A 22,342-nucleotide genomic window follows, 5' to 3' on the forward strand; every position below is an offset into this window, starting at 1 on the left:
CGCAAGAAGCAATATGCAATGCTCCTGCGTCCAAGTCTTGAGCTGCAAGAAAAAGTGATGTTGCCCTTGCCGTCCAGTGCAGAAATGTACTAATGCTATAGATTTAGGCCAATAGCCTTCACTGTCAAAACTATAAGAATCTCTAACCCGCCTTGTAAACTGAATTTCGTTCACGTTCGATAACAGCCGCCAGTTCTTAGAGGAGTTCGTCGACCACGTTCTACTCTCCCGCTCTGATTCTCCAGTCCACACTTTTCGACCCTCTTTAGTCTTTCCCACACCACAGTCCGTAATGCTGCCCACCGATTCCTGGGTTCAATTTGCCGTAACTCGCATTTGCGCTCGCGAAATCAAATTCGATTTCTTTGATCGTCCTAACGAGGCAGTCAGGTATTAAGATTTTCGGTTCTCCGTTCTGAGGAATGGGTGTGTTGAGAAATTCGGACTCATGCGGTGTGAAATTACGCTGCCAGCCCAATTTTCCGCTCTGCGTTTTTTGTCGATGAGGTCCTTATTCTCACTGAGGTGGATTTGATAGCGTGGACGATGGAGGATTTCAAATTGGGTTGCTCCAATTTGGAGCTTTTGGAGCTTCGAAGCTGCACTGAGCAGCTGAGCTTGATGATCGTTGGAAGATCTGTAGCAAAATCATGAAAAGGCTAGCCACTGAACCTGAGAGTTATGATTATGATCGGGAATCAATCGGACGGGTTTGGTTGATTCTACAAACGTTTCTTCCTTCAGTTTCAATGCCGGCTGGTTTGACAGGTTTGTGGTGAAGAATGGTTCGTCCCCGTATGTGATTCATGCTGATATTGAGCTCCGAAAGCAATGCCTTAAGGTAATTTCCTGATTTGTGTTCTAATGAAGTTAGGCAATAAAATCTTATTCAGACAATAATCCTAGACCCTAATAACTATACCAATAGTTCATGATTACTCATGACTTCATCTGCTTGTAAAGATATCGCCTTGCCTGTGACAGGAACCCCGAAAAAGAAAATTTGAAATCGATAAAATTTTAATCTACATAAAGATACGACTTTGATATATATGAAACCATACAGTTTTTCTTTTCTTCTCTTCTTATACCTATGAGGTTTGAAACGTCGTCTAAAGTAACGGTCATCTCACCAAACAGCGGGTGAAAGGTCTCCGGCTGCCCGCGCTCAACAAAAGCAGAGACCACTATCTTATCAAAAATTCGATAAGTACACTCCAGCAGTGGTAACAAACATGATTCTGTAATGTTCCTCCTATAAGTGTCATTATTTTGCTTGTCCTGCCATTTCCATTCTTTCAGTGTTTTCCACTTGGACATGCACCTTAGCGGACCACGTTCCTTTTGACAATAATCAATATACGATATTTAGATTGAAAACATTGAACAGGTAAGTGGCTAAAAAATGTTTACGTACCCAAACTAACAATACCTCATTATTCCAAACTGCAGCAGCAACGTGACTCATACAACTCTTCAGCAACGATGTATCTGTGCACCCTCCTGGAAAAGGCTGTGTCACTTTGGCATCGACCCCAACATCGTCTGTAGCTGAGACGCTTGCCCCAACATTTGTATCGTCTATAACTAAGATGATGGTCCCAACATTTGTATCGTCCACAGCTTGGATGTCGTCTACAACAACATCAACAGATGGTTTATCCTCTATGGAATCATCAACCACCTCTGATTCATTAGAGGAGGCAGCCTTTCGCTTTCGCGTAGATGCAGGGGGATGTACCGGAACATTTTTCTCATTAGCATTAATATTCTTAGATGATCTTGCAGCCTCCTTAGTTTTTCTTGCCTTCTTCATAGCTAGAATTAATTAAGAAAAGTAAAGAGAGAACAATTCCGGTTTCCTATTAGAGAAGCATTTTTGTGGAAGAACATACCAGGAATCATTTTCTGGTGTTCTGCTAACAAATAAAAGGTATAATATAACTGGAAACTGGAAAGGAACCTATTACACTTAATCATGTGTCGACGCAGAGATTTTGTCAGCAAGTAAAATGTTCATGTATGTATAAACAACAACAATAACCAAGCTTTATCTCACTAAGTGGAGTCGGGTGTATGAATCTTAGAAAGCTAGTGCACTCTGTCACACTGGCACAAGTATAACACAATCAATTAGCAGACTGCTCAGCTTTGTAATTGCTAAATTGTTGCCCTTTCAAATGATTTCTTGTTTAAGAAAAGCCAGTTAATTAGCCACTTGTGAATGTAATTAGTAATACATTAATTTGGTAACCAATTTTCTACGGTTCCCTTCCACAAGAATTTCAAAATTGTGTACTTGTTCTAACACAACCAGACAGCAGATGAAACTTTTGAACTTTTTCAGAAACCTAAAAGCCTCAAATGGACAGAAACAGAGAAACCCAGAACCCCAAATTTGACAGAAACCCTAAACTCCCAAATTGACAGAAAGCAACAAGAGCAGAGCAGTAGATGATAAACAAAGCAAACGAAGTAAAAACTGAAGAATCCAATCGACTGGTATGAAAGAAAATTGAAAAGAACAAATGCGTTTCGTACCTGATTCTCCTCCAGTAACGACGTTCCTGGCAATAGAATTCCGCGCGCTGTGTCCAAGACCAAGACACTACTTTTTGGACCAGATCAAAACTTTGCGTTTTGGCGTGGGGTAAAAGTAAATGTAAAAATATGCAAGTGTTTGACAAAAAAATACAGAAAATGTTAGCTAGACCAAAGTTTTTTACAATTTTTTTGTTGATAAAAATATGTGATGGTTGATGGTTTGGCACTTGTTTTAACGATTTGAAAATTAGTCCAATTATCAACCGCCACATTATATGGTCTAGAAAATATAATCTAAAAATTTAGTCTCTCCAGCATCACGAAAAAAAAAAAAAAAAAACACAGGATCCTCGGAGGAAATGAATCCCTTGTTTCGATGTTTTTGGAAGGGTAGGGTCACTTGAGCAAATTAAAAAAATGTTTTTTTACAGCCAAAATAGTCTCTCATATTAGCATAACTAACTTTGATCCATGAGATTTAAAATCAATAGAAGTGGTCCTGAGTTTGCCCACTGTCAATCATTTGGTCATTCAGTGAAAAATCTCCATTAAATAAGGCTAAATGATAAAAATACCCTCATTTTTTTTCAAATCATTTTGGCCCATTGTTTATTATTGAGTGTATTTTTGTCATTTGGGTAGACTTACTTGATATTGCTGCTTTGATCCTTAAATTAATTTGTACGCAATGCATGACTTCTAACTCCCAGCTAGGCTTACTTGACACTGCTCCTTTGATCCTTAGATTAATTTGTAGGCAAAGTATGACTTCTAAATTCCCAGGTCCTAGCTAAACTTACTTGATACTGTTGCTTTGATCCTTAAAGTAATTTGTACGCAAAGTATGGCTTCTAACCCCCAGCTAGGCTTACTTGATACTGCTCCTTTGATCCTTAGATTAATTTGTAGGCAAAGTATGACTTCTAAATTCCCATGTCCCAGCTAAGCTTACTTGATATTGTTGCTTTGATCCTTAAAGTAATTTGTACGCAAAGTATGACTTCTAAATTCCCATGTCCCAGCTAAGCTTACTTGATATTGTTGCTTTGATCCTTAAAGTAATTTGTACGCAAAGTATGGCTTCTAACCCCCAACTAGGCTTACTTGATACTGCTCCTTTGATCCTTAGATTAATTTGTAGGCAAAGTATGACTTCTAAATTCCCATGTCCCAGCTAAGCTTACTTGATATTGTTGCTTTGATCCTTAAAGTAATTTGTACGCAAAGTATGACTTCTAAATTCCCATGTCCCAGCTAAGCTTACTTGATGTTGTTGCTTTGATCCTTAAAGTAATTTGTACGCAAAGTATGGCTTCTAACCCCCAGCTAGGCTTACTTGATACTGCTCCTTTGATCCTTAGATTAATTTGTAGGCAAAGTATGACTTCTAAATTCCCAGGTCCCAGCTAAGCTTACTTGATATTGTTGCTTTGATTCTTAAATTAATTTGTAAGCCAAGTATGGCTTCTAACTCCCAGCTAGGCTTACTTGATATTGCTCATTTGATCCTTATATTAATTTGTAGGCAAAGTATGGCTTCTAAATTCCCAGGTCCCAACTAGGCTTACTTGATATTGTTGCTTTGATCCTTCAATTAATTTGTACACAAAGTATGGCTTCTAATTCCCATCTAGGCTTACTTGATATTGCTCCTTTGATCCTTAGATTAATGTGGTATGAGAAATATAGTAAGTGTAACATTACTCAATTAATAAAAATGAGTAACTATTATAACATGTCAACTTGCTATTATTAAAAAAAAGGGTAAAATGCAGTTTAAACCCCTGAACTATTATCCTAGTTGAAATGACCTCCTGGATTATTTTTTTGAATTAACCCCCTGAACTATTTAAAATTAGCCAATTAACCCCTTGCCGTTAGGTTCCGTCCACCACGTCAAAATCAAGGGCAAATTTGTCATTTCATTATCAATTCTTACTTATCAATTATAACTACCAATAAAATTATGACACATGAACACAAAATAATGTGTAAAACATATAGCATAATCAGAAAACATAAAAAGCCCGAAACATTTACATAAAGGACAATTTCACATTGTCATTACACATTATTTTGTGTCCATATGTCATAAATTTATTGGTGGTTATAGTTGACAAATAAGAATTGATGATGGAAAGATTAATTTGCCCTTGAATTTGACGAAATAGTGAATGTAATCTACCGTCAGGGGGTTAATTGACTAATTTCAAATAGCTCAGGGGGTTAATCACCAAAAAAATAATTTAGGAGGTCAATTTTAATTGGAGTAATACTTCAAGGGGTCGAATAGCAGTTTACCCTAAAAAAATGGTAATAACATATTTTTCTTTTCAAAAGACAAGGTTTATTTACTTATTTTTTACTACTTTGATTAATATTGTCAAGTATTTCTAAAGTAAGATTGTAACAACGAGATTTGACATTGTAAAACGGGGACAACTGATTAATTTGTTACCATGTTGATCCATAAGCGTACATGAGAACTGTTATTAGCACTTTAAAGTATCATCTCCTCACAATATTTTTTTTCTAATCAGAGAAAGTTTAGATTGCAAAATGAGACTTTTAGAGTGCCAATAACAATTCTTTAAAATAAAGGACAAATTCGTATTAAAAAGGAGAGAAAATTATCAGTTTATCAGCATAATATGATATCTTATACCGTTGACTATATAGTATATCTATATATGTAGCAGCATCAATACTATAGATCACCAATTCAAGCTGAACCATTTTCTGAAGGCTTCCCTATTTCAATTGTAAGTAGTTAATTCCTTATACTTGGTTCACTATTTCTTTTTTTCTTTTTTTTTCACACACACATATGATCGTGATCTAACTAATAAAATCTGGTTTGGAAAAATTGACAGATTTAGAAGCATGGCAGCTGCGTCTAGGACTACAATTGTTCCTCAAATCCTCAACGGAGAACACGATTATAAGGATTGGAGTGTCCGCGTCAAAACCTATCTGCTCAGTAAAGATCTTTGGGACGTTGTTGAAAGTGAACACCCTGAACAGGAAGGCGTTGGAGACTTTAAGTTTAAGGCTTGGAGGAAGAATAATGCCGGAGCTTTGCATGCAATCCAACTTTCTTGCGGGCCGCGTACTTTTCCTTCTATCCGTGACAAAACCACCGCCAAAGCTGCGTGGGATACTTTGGAAGCACTGTTCAACCGAGAAAAACGCAAGTTGTGAGTTGTTAATTTCTTGTACTTGCTTCACTATTTCTTTCTTTGTTTTCATATATAAACACATGATCATGATACCGATAATAAAATCTCCTTTGGATAAATTGGCAGACTGAACATACAAGACCGAGGTATCTATCATCAAAATCAAAGTATTAAATGTATATGAAAGGTTCTTTTGGTTTCCTCGTATGTAAGGAATGCATGATCACTCATTCTTAATCAATTATCAAGGATGGAACCCTGATGAATAAATGGACGTGTTTTCAAGGTTTTATCTCAAGATATCAAATTCAAGAGGTAGCGACCATCAACTTTTGATGATTAGTTGACCAAGAGAACGAGACTCGACTTGTTAATCACTATCTTGTGCATTATTTTCTTTTATCTTTCTATTTAAATTTTAAATTTAAATTTTTTTTCCCTATAATTCCTGTTTCACGTAAAGGTATTAATCTCAAACCCTTGTTATCAAATCCAAAGATTAGAGATTGTTGGGTGTGTTGGGTATGAGTGATAAAAGTTGGGTGTGAAGAGATTGTTGTGTATAAATAGAAACTAGATTAAAGTCATAACATGGTATGTACTTAAGAATTAAGTTATTTTAAGTTACTCCACGAGAATTGAAGAAGAAAGTAGTTAATATATTGTATAAAATGCCATTTTAATTACTGTACCCTTACAGATGAGATCCAGCGGCGGGAATATCAAGGTTTCTTCGCTGCTGTAAGGAGGGGTGATTGGCATGAAACGAAGTTGTTTCTTGACCAACACGCCGATGCAACAGGACGAAAGGATTCATTGGGGACAGCTCTTCACAACGCAGTAATATTCAAGCAGGAGCAAATTGTGGAAGAGCTGGTGAAGTTCATGAAGGAGGAAGAATTGGAGATACAATCTAGTGATGGTTGGACGGCTCTCGCTTATGCTGCTAGAGACAACCTCAATATGGTAAAATGCATTGTTACGCAGAACCAGAACCTGATTGGCATTGCCGGAGAGGGCAGCCAAATGACTCCGATTCTAATCGCTGCTATGCATGACCGATGGGATATAGTTCGGTACCTCTTCGATCTTACTCCACCCCTAGATCTACTGCCACATGAAGGCCCTTACGGCTCTCAACTTCTTGTCTTTTGTCTTTTTGCCAAACAATTTGGTAACTTAACTACTCTTAACCGAATCAATTTTTCTGCACTGTGTGTGTGTATGTCATATAGGGTAGTGCTATCAACTCACCCATTTTAATTTCTCACACAATCCTCTTAATTTTCGACCATTAGGTCGAATGAATTGAAAAATTAATAGCCCAAAATTAACAAAGATGTTTGAGAGGTAAAAGAATAGGTGTGTGAATTTCCTATATATGAGTAATTCTCATTTTACTACCATGAAGTATCGTCGTGGTTTTCAAACTTTCACACATCAAGTTTTCTTCATCTTAGTGTCATACCTAAAGTGAGGATTGTAGGACACTTTCATACTTCTATTAGACTTTTTGTCAGAACCTAAGTTACGTGGACAATGACTAAGCGCTACATGATGTGATGCCATATTTACATGTGGAGCACAATTAGTCCACCGGGCGCCACGTCACGTGTTAACTTAGATTCTGATGAAAAGCCTAACAGAAGAATGAAAGTGTTCCACAATCCTCATTTTAGGTATGACACTGGGATGAAAAAAACTTAATATATGAAAATTTAAAAACCACGACACTTCAAGGTAGTAGAATGAGAATTACCTTATATATACCTATATATGATAATTGGTCAAAATACATACGTACAGATTTTGCATGGATGTTGCTTCAGTGTATCCCAATGTTAGCATATACTCAAGGCCAAGGAAAATACTCCCCTTTGTCTGCAATTGCTAGTGTGCCCTCTGCATTTCTGAGTGGAACATCGCTCAAATTCTGGCAATCGTTGATCTATAAATGTTAGTAATATCTTCTCTTTTCTCTTACTACCATCAAATTTGGCAACATTATGTGTGTCATGTACAAATGTCACCTTTCACATAAACAGTTTCATAAGGTGGTTCAAATAAGGTGGTCTCCCTAATATTTTTCTTAAATGTTATTACAAATGGGTACTACCATAATTGGTCTTTATGTCCAAGACACTATCTACAAAGAAGTATTTTGAATGAGGAAGTCGTATTTTTTGGTAGGTATACACATAGAAGATGCAGGTCGTATCAGTGGTTTTTATATAAATGTTGGAAGTCAAGAAAATGAACAAGGCAATCAAGAGAATAGCACAGGTATGTTACATCTCAAAATTCTAACTTCGATTTGATATGTTGAAGACTTTTTCATATGTTTTGCTCTTTTTTTTTTTTGTCGACTTTTTTCAATTATCCATCTCCTTGTTTTTAGTAAGGGGTGTGATATCCATACACCCCATTTTACTTCTCACACACCTTTTTAATTTTCGATCGTCGAATCGAATGAATTGAAGAAGATCAATGAACATAAATTATCAAGAGGTGTGTGAGAAGTAAAATATGATGTGTGGATAACACACCCCTTTAATAATTAGTTAGGCGATATGTGTGGTTTGATAGAAATATGGAATCGACAATGACGTGCGGTCGGCCTACCCGAACATAATTAGAAACGATCCGGTATCTTTTTCTTGGAATCTTAAGGATCATGTGATCGGGACCGTCTATCGTACATCGTGCGCTCAGAAATCATTTTAAATTTTAAAATTTAAAATTAAATATAAATAATACCTAACAAAAACTGATTACACGATGTACGATGGACGATCCCGATCACAAAATCCCTCCAACGAGAATCCTTTTCCAACCAACACAGCCTATCTGATTTCAAACGTGAAAATCAAGAAAAGAATCTTTATATATGGAGAAAGCACGCCAAAATGGTGGCACATTCGAATATTCCTAAAATGCAATTACTTGATAGAAAAAAACTACAATTACCCAATTAAAATAAAGTCAAAACTGTAAAATGACACAATTCACAAAACTGGAGTTGCTTCTGCACTATTCACAATACTTAGGTGCTTACTGGTTAGTACCCAATTTACTCACCATATTATGTGGTCCAATAAGATTGTAACACCTGACTATTTAATTCTATCTCAAACTCTTTGTTATGTTAACAAACAAACACCCACCTTAGTTTCCCAAAAAAAAAAAAAAAAAAACGAACACCCACCTTCTCCTACCTTTACCCATGCCATGGCAAATCTGCAAACTCGAAGCCCTTGATCGAATCCCATCCCAACTCCTCCTCCTCCAACCTCCCTCCTCTGTCAAACCACCCTTGTCCCCTCCAACCTATCTTTTCCCTCGTTGCCTTCCTTTGCAAATCTGACGCCTTCCTCTGCAAATCCGACCAAACCAGCACCTGAACCTGGATTAAACATGATCTTCAATTAAATTTGGATACTGAGTCACAGAAGATAAGTCTAGAAAATACTAGGGCACTGAGATTTGCTGCATAGATAGGCAGGTGGTGATAAGGTCAGATTCAATTTGGGCTATAATCGATGGAAACGTTGGACGAAGGAGTGTGTGTGCTTGACGGAGGAGAAAGGGACTGGGGGCTGAGATCTATCGCGTTGGCAAGAAGGGAGGAAGAAGAAATGTTATGTTTGGTCACATGTTTAAAGGAATGGTTGTGTAAACAGAATGTCTGATGAATTCTTTTGTTTTTAATAAACGATATTATCTACATTAAAAGGGTAGGGAAGTGGACTAAACCTCACAATAGACTAGCAATAATGTGGTTCAAATTCGCTTTTGGCGAGAATCGAACATAGGACCTCTAACTTACAAGTGAAGGGGAATACCACTAGATCATAGTATTAAGTGGCTAATGAATTCTTATTGTTAAACATATATATATATATATCAGCATATATATATATATTTATAAATTTATGGAATATGAAATTTTTTTGAAATATGTTCAAGGATGATAGGTAGATTAAGTTTTATTTATTTTCGTATATACCTCCGTCATGGTTTAAATGTATTTCATCAACTTCTGATTCAGGTCTCATATATGATGACATATAAATTTTCTTTTACTATTTTTATTGAATAAAATTAGATTTTAATATGTAAATATTCAAATTGAAATATTGAGTAAAGATGCATAAATTAAAAAATTCAATTAATTGAAAAATAAAAAACTAGACTAAATCCAATAACAGCTAATTCTAGACTAATGGGTATTAAAAACGAATTCGAATCACATTATTACTAACCATTGTGAGGTTTAGCCCATTCTCCACTCATTTAATGTAGATAATATCGTTTGTTAAAAAAAAAAAATGCATCGATTGAATAAAGAATGTAATTACATAGTCCATATACAAATCAATGTAACTTTTGAATTTTTAGTAATTGATGCGACAAGATGATCACATACTTTTTGTTATAATTTATCTCATAACGAAAGAAAATAATGAAATAAAAAACAAATGAAAAAATAAACGTACATAAATGCATTTAGAATATATAATTCCCGTTATGATGAAAAAAAAAATGCATTTCACTCAGTGCAGGGAGGCTGGCAGTTTCTCTTATTTCGGGTCAATTGTTAAATAGGTTTCTAAGATGGGAAGGGGGCTTGATTTTCACGGAACCGGATCCCTTCTGACCCTTGTAAACCGAGCCTACTGAGTAAAAAATTTGGATCGTCGAAATTCAACGGCTACAATTATTATAACTTTTAAAAAAGCCTCTTGTTTATAGCCGTTAGATCAAATTTCAACGGTCCGGATCCTTTGCTCAGTAGACTTAGTTTTATTGGGTCTAGAGGAGTTCTGGTTTTGATTTTCACTATTGCACTAGCCCTCCTAAACAAGCTCTCAATTATGTTTGACCCGTTTCAATTATGTTTGACTTTTTTTTTTTTAACAAACAATATAATCTACACTAAAGGAGAGGGGATGAGCTTAACCTCACAATGAGCTAACAATAATGTGTTCTAAATTCGCATTTGACGAGAATCAAACTTAGGACATCTCACTTACAAATAAAGAAAAATACCAATATACTGTAGTATTAGGTGACATGTTTGACCCTTTCTTTTTTTAACTTACTATCGGCTAAAATAGGCTCACACTCTTTTTTTTTGGGTCAATAGTTAAATTAGGTTCTAAGGTGGGAAGGGAGCTTGATTTTCATTATTGCACTGGCCCTCCTCAGCAAGCTCTCAACTATGTATGAACCATTCTTTTTTTTGGATTTACTAGCGGCGAAAACTGACTGTTGTTTTGACAGTTGCATGAATAACATATAAATCATTACTCCACGTGAAGTGAAAACAAAAAACATAACAATTTTTTTGTTCTTGCATGAAAAGCAACTAACGCAATATATTTTTTGGGATGCGTAGAGCCCATGATTTAAAAAAGGTCTCTAGCATGCACGTATGCGTGCAAAGAGGCTAGCCTTATGCCATATATCATCTAATCAGCATATAAAGAAGTTTTGGCAGCAAAATCTGATTTTAAATTTGTGTCGCAGCCTTCGGTTTATTACAAGGACTTCCATCGAGACTTTCAGAGTTTTTTGGTATGTGGACATTAATTTATTTATTTTTTATGGAAAATGATATTCACAATTAATTTCTCACACACCTTAATTTATTTTATTGGATCATGTCTGTTGATTTATCAAATTTGATTGCTATAAATTAAAATTTTATTTTATTGGATCGTGTTGTTGATTTATCAAATTTGATTGTTATAAATTAAAAATTGTGTACGAAAAATCAGCTCCTATTTTTCATTTGTCAAAACTATCAGTTTATTTATTTATTTATTGGTAAAAATGTGGTTGTGAGTTGTAACATTGGTTTGAATGTCAACGTAGGAATCAACGGCATTCGTGAAGTGAAATTGATCCATGTTCGGTCACGTCAAATTTTGGACTGCATGTGTGACGACATAAAACAGTTGAATGATGAAGAAATGAGGGATGGCCTTGTGTATGAAGCAGTATACAGTGCTGTCCAAAATGGGATTGTTGAGGTCGTTATTCCTCTATGTAAAGCCAGACCAGAATTATTGTTCAGAGGCCTAGAGGACGGAAAGAACATATTTCATTATGCTGTTGAATGCCGTCAAGAAAATGTTTATAGCCTTATATACGGGGTTGGTCAAAGAAATCTCATTACGACTTTGAGAGATAATTCCGGCAACAGCATACTACATTATGCCGGGATGTTATCTCCATTGGCAAGCAGAAAGCTTGATCGTATTGCGGGTGCAGCCTTCCAAATGCAGAGAGAAAGGCAATGGTACAAGGTTAGAATTATCTTTTATTATTCTTCTACGCTTAATTACATTTATGACCCCTGAAACTCAATCTGCATACTTAACCCCACAAAATGCAAATTGTGTCACTTAATACCCTGAAATTTAACTTCTTCCTTGCCTTGTTCCATGCCATTGCCGTCTAAGAATAATATAAATTCTACATGCATCAAATGAAGCATTTTTTTTCCTTTATAATTACCGAAAGAACACGATCACCTCATATCACTACAATGTATAAGTTTTGTTCAATGAAATGCAGGAGGTAGAGAGTATTGTGGTTCCACTCTCGGGAGCCTCAACTTTAAACAAAGATGGTTTAACACCCCCACAATTATTTACCGAGGAACACAAGGAATTGCTCGAGGATGGAGAAAAATGGATGAGAAGTGCAGCAAAATCTTATACGGTTGTCAATGCCCTCATTATTACAATCATGTTTGCTGCAGTATATACTGTTCCTGGTGGAAACAACCAAATGACAGGGTTTCCCATATTCTTAAACGGAAAGGTATTTATGGTTTTTATAGGTTCGGATGCTATTTCGCTTTGTACTTCTGCAACTTCAGCGTTGATATTTTTGAGCATCCTTACATCGCGTTATGCTGAAGATGATTTCCTTAAATCCCTACCCACAAAGATGATACTAGGCCTTTCCGCACTCTTGATCTCCATCGCCTCCATGATGGTTGCCTTTTCATCTGCCCTATTCATCATGTTTCAGGATAAATTATGGTTTATTTATCCATTCATTTTCCTTGCTGCTATACCCGTCATTTTATTTATTGGGATGCAACTTCCTCTGCTCTTTATGATTTTCAAGTCTACTTATTGTGAACGAGTATTCGATAAGAAAATCAAACAGTGGATATAAATTCTTGACGGGGTATGCGATACATTAATTGTGTAATTGTAGTAATGTAATGTTCTCACTTCTAAGAAAGCTTGTATGCATTGTACACACTACTAAGTGTTTGGTTCCTATAATAAAAAGGCCATTGTTCAATTTTTTATTTATTTGTTCTCCAGAAGATATATATAATTTAATTGGAAAACTTGAAGAAAATTGAGCTTCCACCATAAAACTCATTGGTAATATGGTCTTGGATCATATATTTACGAATGTGAGATTGAAGTTGGAAATGGAATGGAAGTCTTGGATCGAATCACCATGGCAGTCAGGTATAACGAATGAGGGTTCTGATACAACATTCTTACACACGTACACTCCAGCAGCGGTAACAAACATGACTCTGTAATGTACTTCCTAAAAGTGTTATTATTTTGCTTGTCCTGCCATTTCCATTCTTCCACTGTATTCCATTTGGACATGCACCTTAACCGACCACGTTCCTTTCGACAAAATTCAAATACGATATTTGGATTGAAAACATGGAACAGGTAAGTGCCTAAAAACGCTGTCATGTACCCAGACTAAACATACCTCATTGTTCCAAACTGCCGCAGCAACGTGACTCTTAAAACTCTTTAGCAATGATGTATATGTCGGCCCTCCTGGAAAAGGCTCTGTCGCTTCGGCATCGACCCCAACATCGTCTGTAGCGGAGATGTTGGCCCCAACATTTGTATCGTCTGTAACTAAGACGGTGGCCCCAACATTTGTATCGTCCGTAGCTTGGATGTCGTCTACAACACCATCAACAGATGGTTTATCCTCTACAGAATCATCAACCACCTCTGATTCATTAGAGGAGGCAGCCTTTCGCCTTCACGCAGATGCAGGGGATGTACCAGAACATTTTTCTCATTAGCATTAATTTTCTTAGATGATCTTGCAGCCTCCATAGTTTTTCTTGCCTTCTTCATAGATAGAATTAATTAAGAAAAGTAAATTGAAAACAATGCCGGCTTCCTATTAGAGAAGCATTTTTGTGGAAGAACATACAAGGAATCATTTTCTGGTGTTCTGCTAACAAATAAAAGGTATAATGTAACTGGAAACTTGAAAGGAACCTATTACACTTAATCATGCGTCGACGTAGAAATTTTGTCAGCAAGTAAAATGTTCACGTATGTATAAACAACAACAATAACCAAGTTTTATCTCACTAAGTGGGATCGGGTGTATGAATCCTAGAACATCAGGAGCCCTGTCACACTGGTACAAGTATAACACAATCAATTAGCAGACTGCTCAACTTTGTAATTGCTAAATTGTTGCCCTTTCAAATGATTTCCTGTTAATTAGCCACTTGTGAATGTAATTAGTAATACATTAATTTGGTAACCTATTTTCTACGGTTCCATTTCCACAAGAATTTCAAAATTTTGAACTTGTTCTAACACAACCAGAAAGCAGATGAACATTTTGAACATTTTGAGAAACCTAAAAGCCCCAAATGGACAGAAACAGAGAAACCCAGAACCCCAAATTTGACAGAAACCCTAAACCCCCAAATTGACAGAAAGCAACAAGTGCAGAGCAGAAGATGATAAACAAAGCAAACGAAGTAAAATTTGAAGAATCTAATCGACTGGTATGAAAGAAAATTGAATAGAACAAATGGGTTTCGTACCTGATTCTCCTGCAGTAACGACGTTCCTGGCAATATAATTCCGCGCGTTGTGTTCAAGGTGAGGACCAAGACACAACTTTTTGGACCATATCAAAACTTTGCGTTTTGGCGTGGGGTAAAAGTAAATGTAAAAATATGCTAGTGTTTGAACAAAAAAAATACAGAAAATGCTAGAGTCTAAGGACTTGTTTGATATCATATTTGAAAGTTTTTATCATTTTTCAAAATATTTTTTAACAATTTTTCTTTAAAACTCAAAAACTTGTTTGATATGCGATTTAAAAAAATTAAATCTTACAACTTAAATTAGACAGTGAGATTCAAAAAAAGGAGGTCAAGGGAGAAAGAGGAGAGATGAGAAATAAGATATGCTTGGAGGAAAGAGAAAGAAGAGAGAGGAAAACGTGAGAGAAAAAACAAGAGAATAAAGAGAACGGATTGGAAGAGAGACGAAAAAAGTACCAAAAAAGAGGAGGGAGAGATAGAAAGAAGAAAAGAGAGAGATAGATTTAGAGTGAGACAGGAGGAGGGAGAGAAAAGAAATGAGTGAGTTTAAGTTTAAAAACTCTAAAAACTCACTTTTTGTTTTTCTAGAGAATATACTATATTTTTTAGTTCAGTTTTTAAAAATAATCATACCAAACAAGTTTTTAAGGTCTAAAACTTGAAAATTGTTTTTGAGTTTATAAAGTTGGATTCAAGTAGAGTACCAAACAGACCCTAAATTTTTAGACAATATTTTTGTTGATTAACAGATGTGGTGGTTGATGGTTTGACTCTTGTTTTAATGATTTAAAAAGGAGTTCAATTATCAACCGTTACATTATATGATCTAGAAAACATAACTAAATATTCACTCTCTAGCATCACCAAAAAAAAAAAAAAAAACACATGATCCTCGGAGGAAATGAATCCCTTGTTTTCGATGTTTTTGGAAGTTTAGTGCCACTTGAGCAAATTATAAAAAGTTTTTTTTAATCAAAATGGTCCCTCAGGTTAGCATAACTAACTTTGATTCATGAGATTTGAAATTAATAGAAGTGGTCATGAGTTTGTCCACCGTCAATCATTTTGGTCATTCCGTGAAAAATCTCCATTAAATAAGGATAAAATGACAGCAATACCCTCAATTTTTGTCAAATTATTTTGGCCCATTGTTTATTATTGAGTGTATTTTTGTCATTTTAGTAGACTTAGTTGATATTACTGCTTTGATCCTTAAATTAATTTGTACGCAAAATATGGCTTCTAACTCCCAGCTAGGCTTACTTCATACTGCTCATTTGATCCCTAGATCAATTTGTAGGCAAAGTATGGCTTCTAAATTCCCAGGTCCCAGCTAGGCTTTCTTGATATTGCTGCTTTGATCCTTAAATTAATTTGTACGCAAAGTATGGCTTTAACTCCCAGCTCGGCTTACTTGATACTGCTCGTTTGATTCCTAGATTAATTTGTAGGCAAAGTCTGGCTTCTAAATTACCATGTCCCAGCTAAGCTTACTTGATACTGCTACTTTGATCCTTAGATTAATTTTGTAGGCAAAGTATGGCTTCTAAATTTCCAGGTCCTCGCTAGGCTTACTTGATATTGTTGCTTTGATCCTTATATTAATTTGTACGCCAAGTATGGCTTCTAACTCCTAGCTAGGCTTTCTTGATACTGTTGCTTTGATCCGTAAATTAATTTGTATGCAAAGTATGGCTTCTAACTCCCAGCAAGCCTTACTTGATACTGCTAATTTGATCTTTAAATTAATGTTATATGAAAATAATGGTAAGTGTAACATTTCTCAATTAATAAAAATGAATAAGTATCATAACATGTCAACTTGCTATTATAAAAAAAATGGCAATAACATATTTTTCTTTGCAAAAGACAAGGTTTTTTTTTTTTTTTTTTTACTACTTTGATTAATATTGTCAAGTATTTCTAAATTTAGATTTGTTACCATGTCGATCCATAGCGTACATCAGTAAAATATGAGAACTGTTATTAGCATTATAAATTATCATCTTCTCACAAATGTATTTTTTTTCTTCTAATTATAGAAAGTTTTATTTTTCCTTTGAAAGCCACTTAGTACTATGGTCTAGTAGTATTCCTCTTCACTTGTAAGTGAGAGGTCTTAGGTTCGATTCTCACTAAATGCGAGTTTGAAAAATATTATTGCTAGCCCCTAAGCCCACCCCCTCTCCCTTAGTGTGAATATCGTTTTTAAAAAAAAAATATATAGAAAGTTTGGAATGCAAAATGAGATTTTTGGAGTGCCAATAACAATGCCCTAAAATAAAGGACAACTTCGTATTAAAAACATTTTAAAATCGCTAGGCGGCTAATCATTGTCCCGATTAATACCTATGCGTTTGAAAATTAAGAAAGGACTCTTAGACCGCCTAGGCACCCGCCTAGCCCTCCTAGACTTGCCTAGGTGTCGACTCAATCAGAGAAAAAATATATAACTTTCATTTTGCATTTTATTTTTTTTAATAAATTGTAAAAGACTTGTTAAATACTTAAATGAAATAAACACACATTATATGCTTGTTTCCTAAGTTTTCATCATAATGTATATGTCATTCAATTTTGTAGTTTATGATAAAATTATATATATTTTAAGCATAAACATATATTTATTTACACGAAATATAATAGATTTACTTAATTCTTCCTAATACGCCTAAGCGCTAGGCCTAGCCTGCCACCTGAATAGCACCTAACGTCTTTTAGAATTTTAATTAAAAAGGAGCAAATTATCAGTTTATCAGCATAATATGATATCTTACCATTGCCTGTTAGTATATCTATATATATGTAGCAGCACCAATGCTATAGATCACCAATTCAAGCTGAAGCATTTTCTGAAGGCTTCCCCATTTCAATTGTAAGTAGTTAATTCCTTATACTTGGTTCACTATTTCTTTCTTTGTTTTCGTATATAAACACTTGATCATGATCTACTTATAATAAAAACTCCTTTGGATAAATTGACAGATTGAGCATGGCAGCAGAGCTCATCCGAGTAGAAAACCCAGGTATATATCTATCATCAAAATCAAAGTATTAAATGTATATGAAAGGTTCTCATAGTTTTCTCGTGTGTAAGGAATGCATGATCACCTATTATTGATCAATTATTAAGGGTGGAACCATGATGAATAAATGGACGTGCTTTCAAGGTTTTATCTCAAACTTTGATATCAAATTCAAGGGGTAATGGCTGTCAACTCTTGATGATTAGTTGACCAAGGGAACGAGGCTCGACCTGTTTATCACTATCTTGTGCATTATTTTCTTTTATCTTTCTATTTAAAATTTAAATTTAAATTTTTTTCCCTATAATCCCTGTTTCATGTTAAGGTTTTAATCTCAAAACCTTGATATCTAATCCAAAGATTAGAGATTGCTGGGTGTGTTGGGTATGAGTGATAAAAGTCGTGTGTGAAGAGATTGTTGGGTATAAAAAGAAACTAGATTAAAGTCATAACATGCTATGTACTTAAGAATTAATTTATTTTAGGTTAATTACTCCACGAGAATTGAAGAAGAAAGTAGTTAATATATTGTATAAAATGCCATTTTAATGACATACGAGATAGAAAGAATACTTTATGTATATTTCATTTCTTAATCAGGAAGTAATACATGAGAGTTTATATACACTTTGCTAAATAAGCTTAGTTACTAATTACTTCAGATTTATCACTAACAGTGTGATTAACAACAAAACACATATGACTAATGTCCAGCTGTTACATAACAGAAAATATCTAAGAGTGAGGTGTCCCTTTATCCTCCCTCAAGCTAAACGGAGGAGACCCGAGAGAAAGCTTGGACTGTAACAACTGGAATCTGGATTTGGAAAGTGCCTTGGTATGAATATCAGCAATCTGATGATGAGTACTGACATGTTGCACTTTAACCAGATTGGCTAAAACAAGTTCTCTTATATAATGGTAATCAATCTCGACATGTTTCGTTCGAGCATGAAACACGGGATTGGATGCCAAAGAAATGGCAGAGACATTGTCACACCAAAGGTGGGGCACCTGTCGAAGTGGGAAATGGAGATCATGAAGAATTTTGCAGATCTATGTCAATTCTGCAGCTGTGTGAGCAAGAGAACGATATTCAGCTTCTGTGGACGATCGAGCAACTGTATGTTGCTTCTTTGCACTCCAGCTAATCAAGTTAGGACCAAAATACACACAATAACCACTGGTGGATCGTCTGTTAAAGGTGCAGCCAGCCCAATCAGCATCAGAAAATGCTGTAAGATGTAAGGAACCTTTCTTGAACCACAGACCTTGATGAGCTGAACCTTTGAGGAAACGTAAAATGCGTTTGACTGCTTGAAAATGTGATTCTCGGGGACACTGAAGGAATTGACAAACTTGGTCGACAGCAAACGAAATATCCGGTCGGGTCCAAGTGAGGTACTGTAAAGCACCCACAATTGATCTGTACTCGGATGAATTATCAAGTAAGGGACCGGTGTGATCCAACTTAGTTGTACCAAGGGGAGTGGAACATGGTTTGCAACCATCCATATGAGTTTTAACAAGCAGATCATGTGCATATTTCCCTTGAGATAGAAAGAGACCATCAGTAGTTCTTTGAACCTCGAGACCAAGGAAAAAATGAAGGGGACCCAAATCTTTAACAGGAAATTGATTGCTGAGCTGATGAATGAACTCATGACAAGCAGATGACTGTGGGCCAGTCACGAGGATGTCATCAACATACACTAGAACGATGATCAGAGAGGGTTTGTGTTGAACAAAGAGAGAGCAATCAGATTTAGAGTTTTCAAAGCCAAGAGAGATTAGAGTCTGAAAAAGTTTGTCATACCAGGCCCGAGGAGCCTGTTTCAAGCCATAAAGAGACTTGTTAAACTTGCAGACATAGGATGATTTGGTTGAATCAATAAAGCCAGGAGGTTGCTGCATGAAAACCTCTTCCTGAAGAGTGCCGTGAAGAAAGGCATTACTGATATCCAGTTGATTAAGAAACCAGTTGTGTTGGACATCAAGAGTTAGTAAAATGCGAATGGTGACGGGCTTTGCAACAGGATTGAATGTCTCCTGAAAGTCAACTCCTTCTTGCTGATGAAAGCCCTTAGCAACAAGGCGGGCTTTGTATCGATCAATGGAACCATCAGGTTTGCGCTTGATTCGAAAAACCCATTTACACCCGACAATATTTTGATGAGGAGAGGGAGGTACAAGAGTCCAAGTACCAGTAGTTTGTAAGGCTTGAAACTCTGCAGACATTGCTTTCGTCCAATGATCATGTTTGGAAGCCTGTAAGTAAGTGGTAGGAATAAAACTGCTTGAATCAAGTGGATGCTTGGTTGCAGCCAATACCTTGGGTTTAAAAATTCCAGCCTTTGACCGTGTCACCATTGGATGAGTATTAGTGGAGACAACAGGTAGTGGAGAAGCAGCAGAGAGCTGAGAAGTAACAGGTGTTGGAGAAGCAGCAAGTATCGGAGAATTAGCAGGTACTTGTGAGGAAGGTGAATGTGGAGATGAAGATGGAGGTACAGAGTGAGCAGGGCTATCCATGGATGAAGAAGCTTGCAGAGGAGAACTTGTTGTTGAAACTGGAAAAGGTAGTGTAAAAGTGGATGAAGCAGCAGAGGATGCAGATTCCAATGGTGCAGGACCCTTAGATTGTGGAGAATGCTGAAACGGGAAATGATCTTCATTGAAAAGAACATGTCGTGAGATGTACAAACGATGTGTTTGAACATCTAAGCTTAAATGACACAGAGAGAACTTTTCCCAGCAAGCTTAGATGATACATAAGGTTTGAGCCATGGATAACAGCTGCATCCAAAAGTCTTAAGCTTTGAATAATCAGGGACTGTGTTGAAGAGTAACTCCCAAGGAGATTTGTCCAAATTTGATAAAGGGAAATCGATTAATGAGATACAAGGCCGTAGAGAAAGCTTCAACCCAGTATCTGTGAGGAACATTGGAAGCTACTAAAAGAGTTCTTGCAGTTTCTGTGATATGGCGGTGTTTACGCTCAACACACCCATTTTGCTCAGGAGTGTGATGACAGCTGTATTGATGAGAAATACCATGCTGAACAAGAAAAGAATTGAATGCAGAACATGTAAATTCACCACCAGAATCTGATCGGAAAGTCTTGATTTTATTGCCAACCATATTTTCAACATATGCTTTGAAACTGACAAATACAGAGAAAACCTCAGATTTTGCTTTCAGAGGAAACAACCAAGTATATTTAGTGAACTCATCTACAAAGAGCACATAGTACTTGTAACCACTAACAGAAAGCACTGGAGCTGGCCCCCAAACATCACAGTGAATCAACTCAAGACTAGCAGATACAACACTAGTACTAGAAGAAAATGGTAACTTGTGATTTTTGCCTATAGCACAATCTGTGCAAAAGAAATTTATAGATTTGTCACCACTGGAAGGAAGGGAAGCTTTATTTAAAATCTTCCGAAACATTGCTGTAGAAGGATGCCCAAGCCTCCTATGCCATGTCTGGAGTGTAGCCTTAGTACTGAAAAATGCCGAGTGTGGAGAGGTGGAGGGAATGCCTTGGAGAGGGTAGAAACCATCTCTAATTGGTCCTTGAAAAAGCATCCTCCCCGTAGAGCGATCCTTGATTACAGAGCCATCAGAATCAAGAGTTAAAGCACACTTGTTATCTTTTAAAAACTGATAAGCAGAGAGAAGATTGAACTTCATCATGGGAACATGTAGAACATTATTCAAACGAAATGTAGCTGATGGTATTTTAAGCACAGAATGTCCAGAGTGATGAATAGACATACCTTGCCCATCACCAATATACACCTTCTCTTCTCCAGAATAGGGAATGTGGGAATGAATAGCGGAGATATCATTGGTGATATGGGATGTGGCTCCAGAGTCAATAAGCCAAGTAGGAGAGGTAGATTTAGATGTAGTGTGCACACACATAGCAGCTAACTTGGCAGGAGGTATTTTGCCAGCAAAAGCATGATTCATGCTTTCATAACAATCAAGTGCTTCATGCTCAAAGGAATGACAAATTTGACAAGGATTTTTACCACCAGAATAGGTATTATTACGAGAAAGGCCACCAGAATGAGAGCGATTACCAGAGTTATTGCGAAAAGATCCAGAGCCATTGCTAGGATGATTAGAATTGCCACGAAAGTTATTGAAAAACTTAGAAGAGTTACCACGATAGTTACGCTGAAAGGATCCTTCGCCACGATTATTCTGAAATCTGGGAGGAGTATTAAACTGCACTGCATAAGCTTGTGGAAAGGAAGGTGGTGTAGGAAGAAGAGGACCCTGAGATTGAGCAGCAAAGGCCTGAAAAGGTTATTGAGCGGAAGAGACAGAGCTTTTCTTTTTGCGATTCATGAATAATTCCTTGTTAATCAATAGACCATGAAGTTCATCCAGAGTAGTTGAGGAAATGCGTAACATAATAGAATCAATGAAAGATTCATATGCATCAGATAAGCCATTTAGAGTGACATCAACGAGATCATGATCAGAAACTGGTGAACCAGCCGCCATTAAAGCATCAGAAATACCTTTGATGCACTGCAGATATTCAGAGATCGAGAGATCACCTTGAGCAATAGTGTGTAAACGAGATCGGAGTTGATGAATGTGAGCCGCAGATACGCCCCCGAATCGATTCTCAAGATTAAGCCAGAGATCGCGGGATGAAGTCACACCAACAGTAAAGGGAATAATTTCTTCAGAGAGAGTAGAATTAAGCC

The 22,342-nt window shown here is 36.4% G+C and overlaps 3 protein-coding genes and 1 pseudogene across 11 annotated transcripts in view; 2 read left to right on the top strand and 2 right to left on the bottom strand.

The window, feature by feature from the left end:
• The window catches only part of LOC126610490 (protein MAIN-LIKE 1-like), a 27,884-nt gene extending 13,197 nt beyond the window's left edge, over positions 1-14,687 (bottom strand). The window contains exons 1-3 of one of the 9 annotated variants that reach the window (XM_050278585.1): positions 2,542-2,590; positions 1,418-1,635; positions 1,151-1,341 (exon numbers count right to left, since the gene is read on the bottom strand). In XM_050278585.1, the coding sequence (XP_050134542.1) occupies positions 1,151-1,341; positions 1,418-1,468 (242 nt within the window). In that variant the 5' untranslated portion in view covers positions 1,469-1,635; positions 2,542-2,590. Of the gene's footprint in view, positions 1-1,150; positions 1,342-1,417; positions 1,636-1,684; positions 1,917-2,541; positions 2,609-14,580 lie in introns of those variants that run through there. The other 8 variants (XM_050278587.1, XM_050278584.1, XM_050278580.1 and 5 more) reach the window with 8 other exon arrangements.
• On the top strand, positions 5,239-13,056 carry LOC126610482 (uncharacterized). The gene is made up of 9 exons (XM_050278563.1): positions 5,239-5,306; positions 5,418-5,741; positions 5,850-5,869; positions 6,424-6,897; positions 7,530-7,679; positions 7,914-8,006; positions 11,253-11,300; positions 11,601-12,034; positions 12,306-13,056. Exons 2-9 carry the CDS (start codon positions 5,428-5,430, stop codon positions 12,915-12,917), a joined length of 2,145 nt encoding a protein of 714 aa, XP_050134520.1. The 5' UTR covers positions 5,239-5,306; positions 5,418-5,427; the 3' UTR covers positions 12,918-13,056.
• Positions 13,133-22,342, bottom strand: part of LOC126610499 (uncharacterized) — an 18,280-nt gene continuing 9,070 nt past the window's right edge. Inside the window, exons 2-3 of the mRNA XM_050278593.1 lie at positions 13,488-13,739; positions 13,133-13,379 (exon numbers count right to left, since the gene is read on the bottom strand). Of these exons, the coding sequence (XP_050134550.1) occupies positions 13,323-13,379; positions 13,488-13,739 (309 nt within the window). The 3' untranslated portion in view covers positions 13,133-13,322. The remainder of the gene's footprint in view (positions 13,380-13,487; positions 13,740-22,342) is intronic.
• The window catches only part of LOC126610505 (uncharacterized), a 10,392-nt pseudogene continuing 5,421 nt past the window's right edge, over positions 17,372-22,342 (top strand).

Source organism: Malus sylvestris, chromosome 17 (assembly GCF_916048215.2).
Source record: "Malus sylvestris chromosome 17, drMalSylv7.2, whole genome shotgun sequence".
NCBI classification, from domain to species: Eukaryota; Viridiplantae; Streptophyta; class Magnoliopsida; order Rosales; family Rosaceae; genus Malus; species Malus sylvestris.

Excerpts from the sequence above, each read along its gene's own strand:
- LOC126610482 (XM_050278563.1), top strand. The coding sequence starts at position 5,428 with ATGGCAGCTGCGTCTAGGACTACAATTGTTCCTCAAATCCTCAACGGA. Across the intron at positions 5,742-5,849 it reads AACCGAGAAAAACGCAAGTT|ACTGAACATACAAGACCGAG; the intron begins GTGAGTTGTTAA and ends ATAAATTGGCAG. Across the intron at positions 12,035-12,305 it reads GAGAAAGGCAATGGTACAAG|GAGGTAGAGAGTATTGTGGT; the intron begins GTTAGAATTATC and ends AATGAAATGCAG.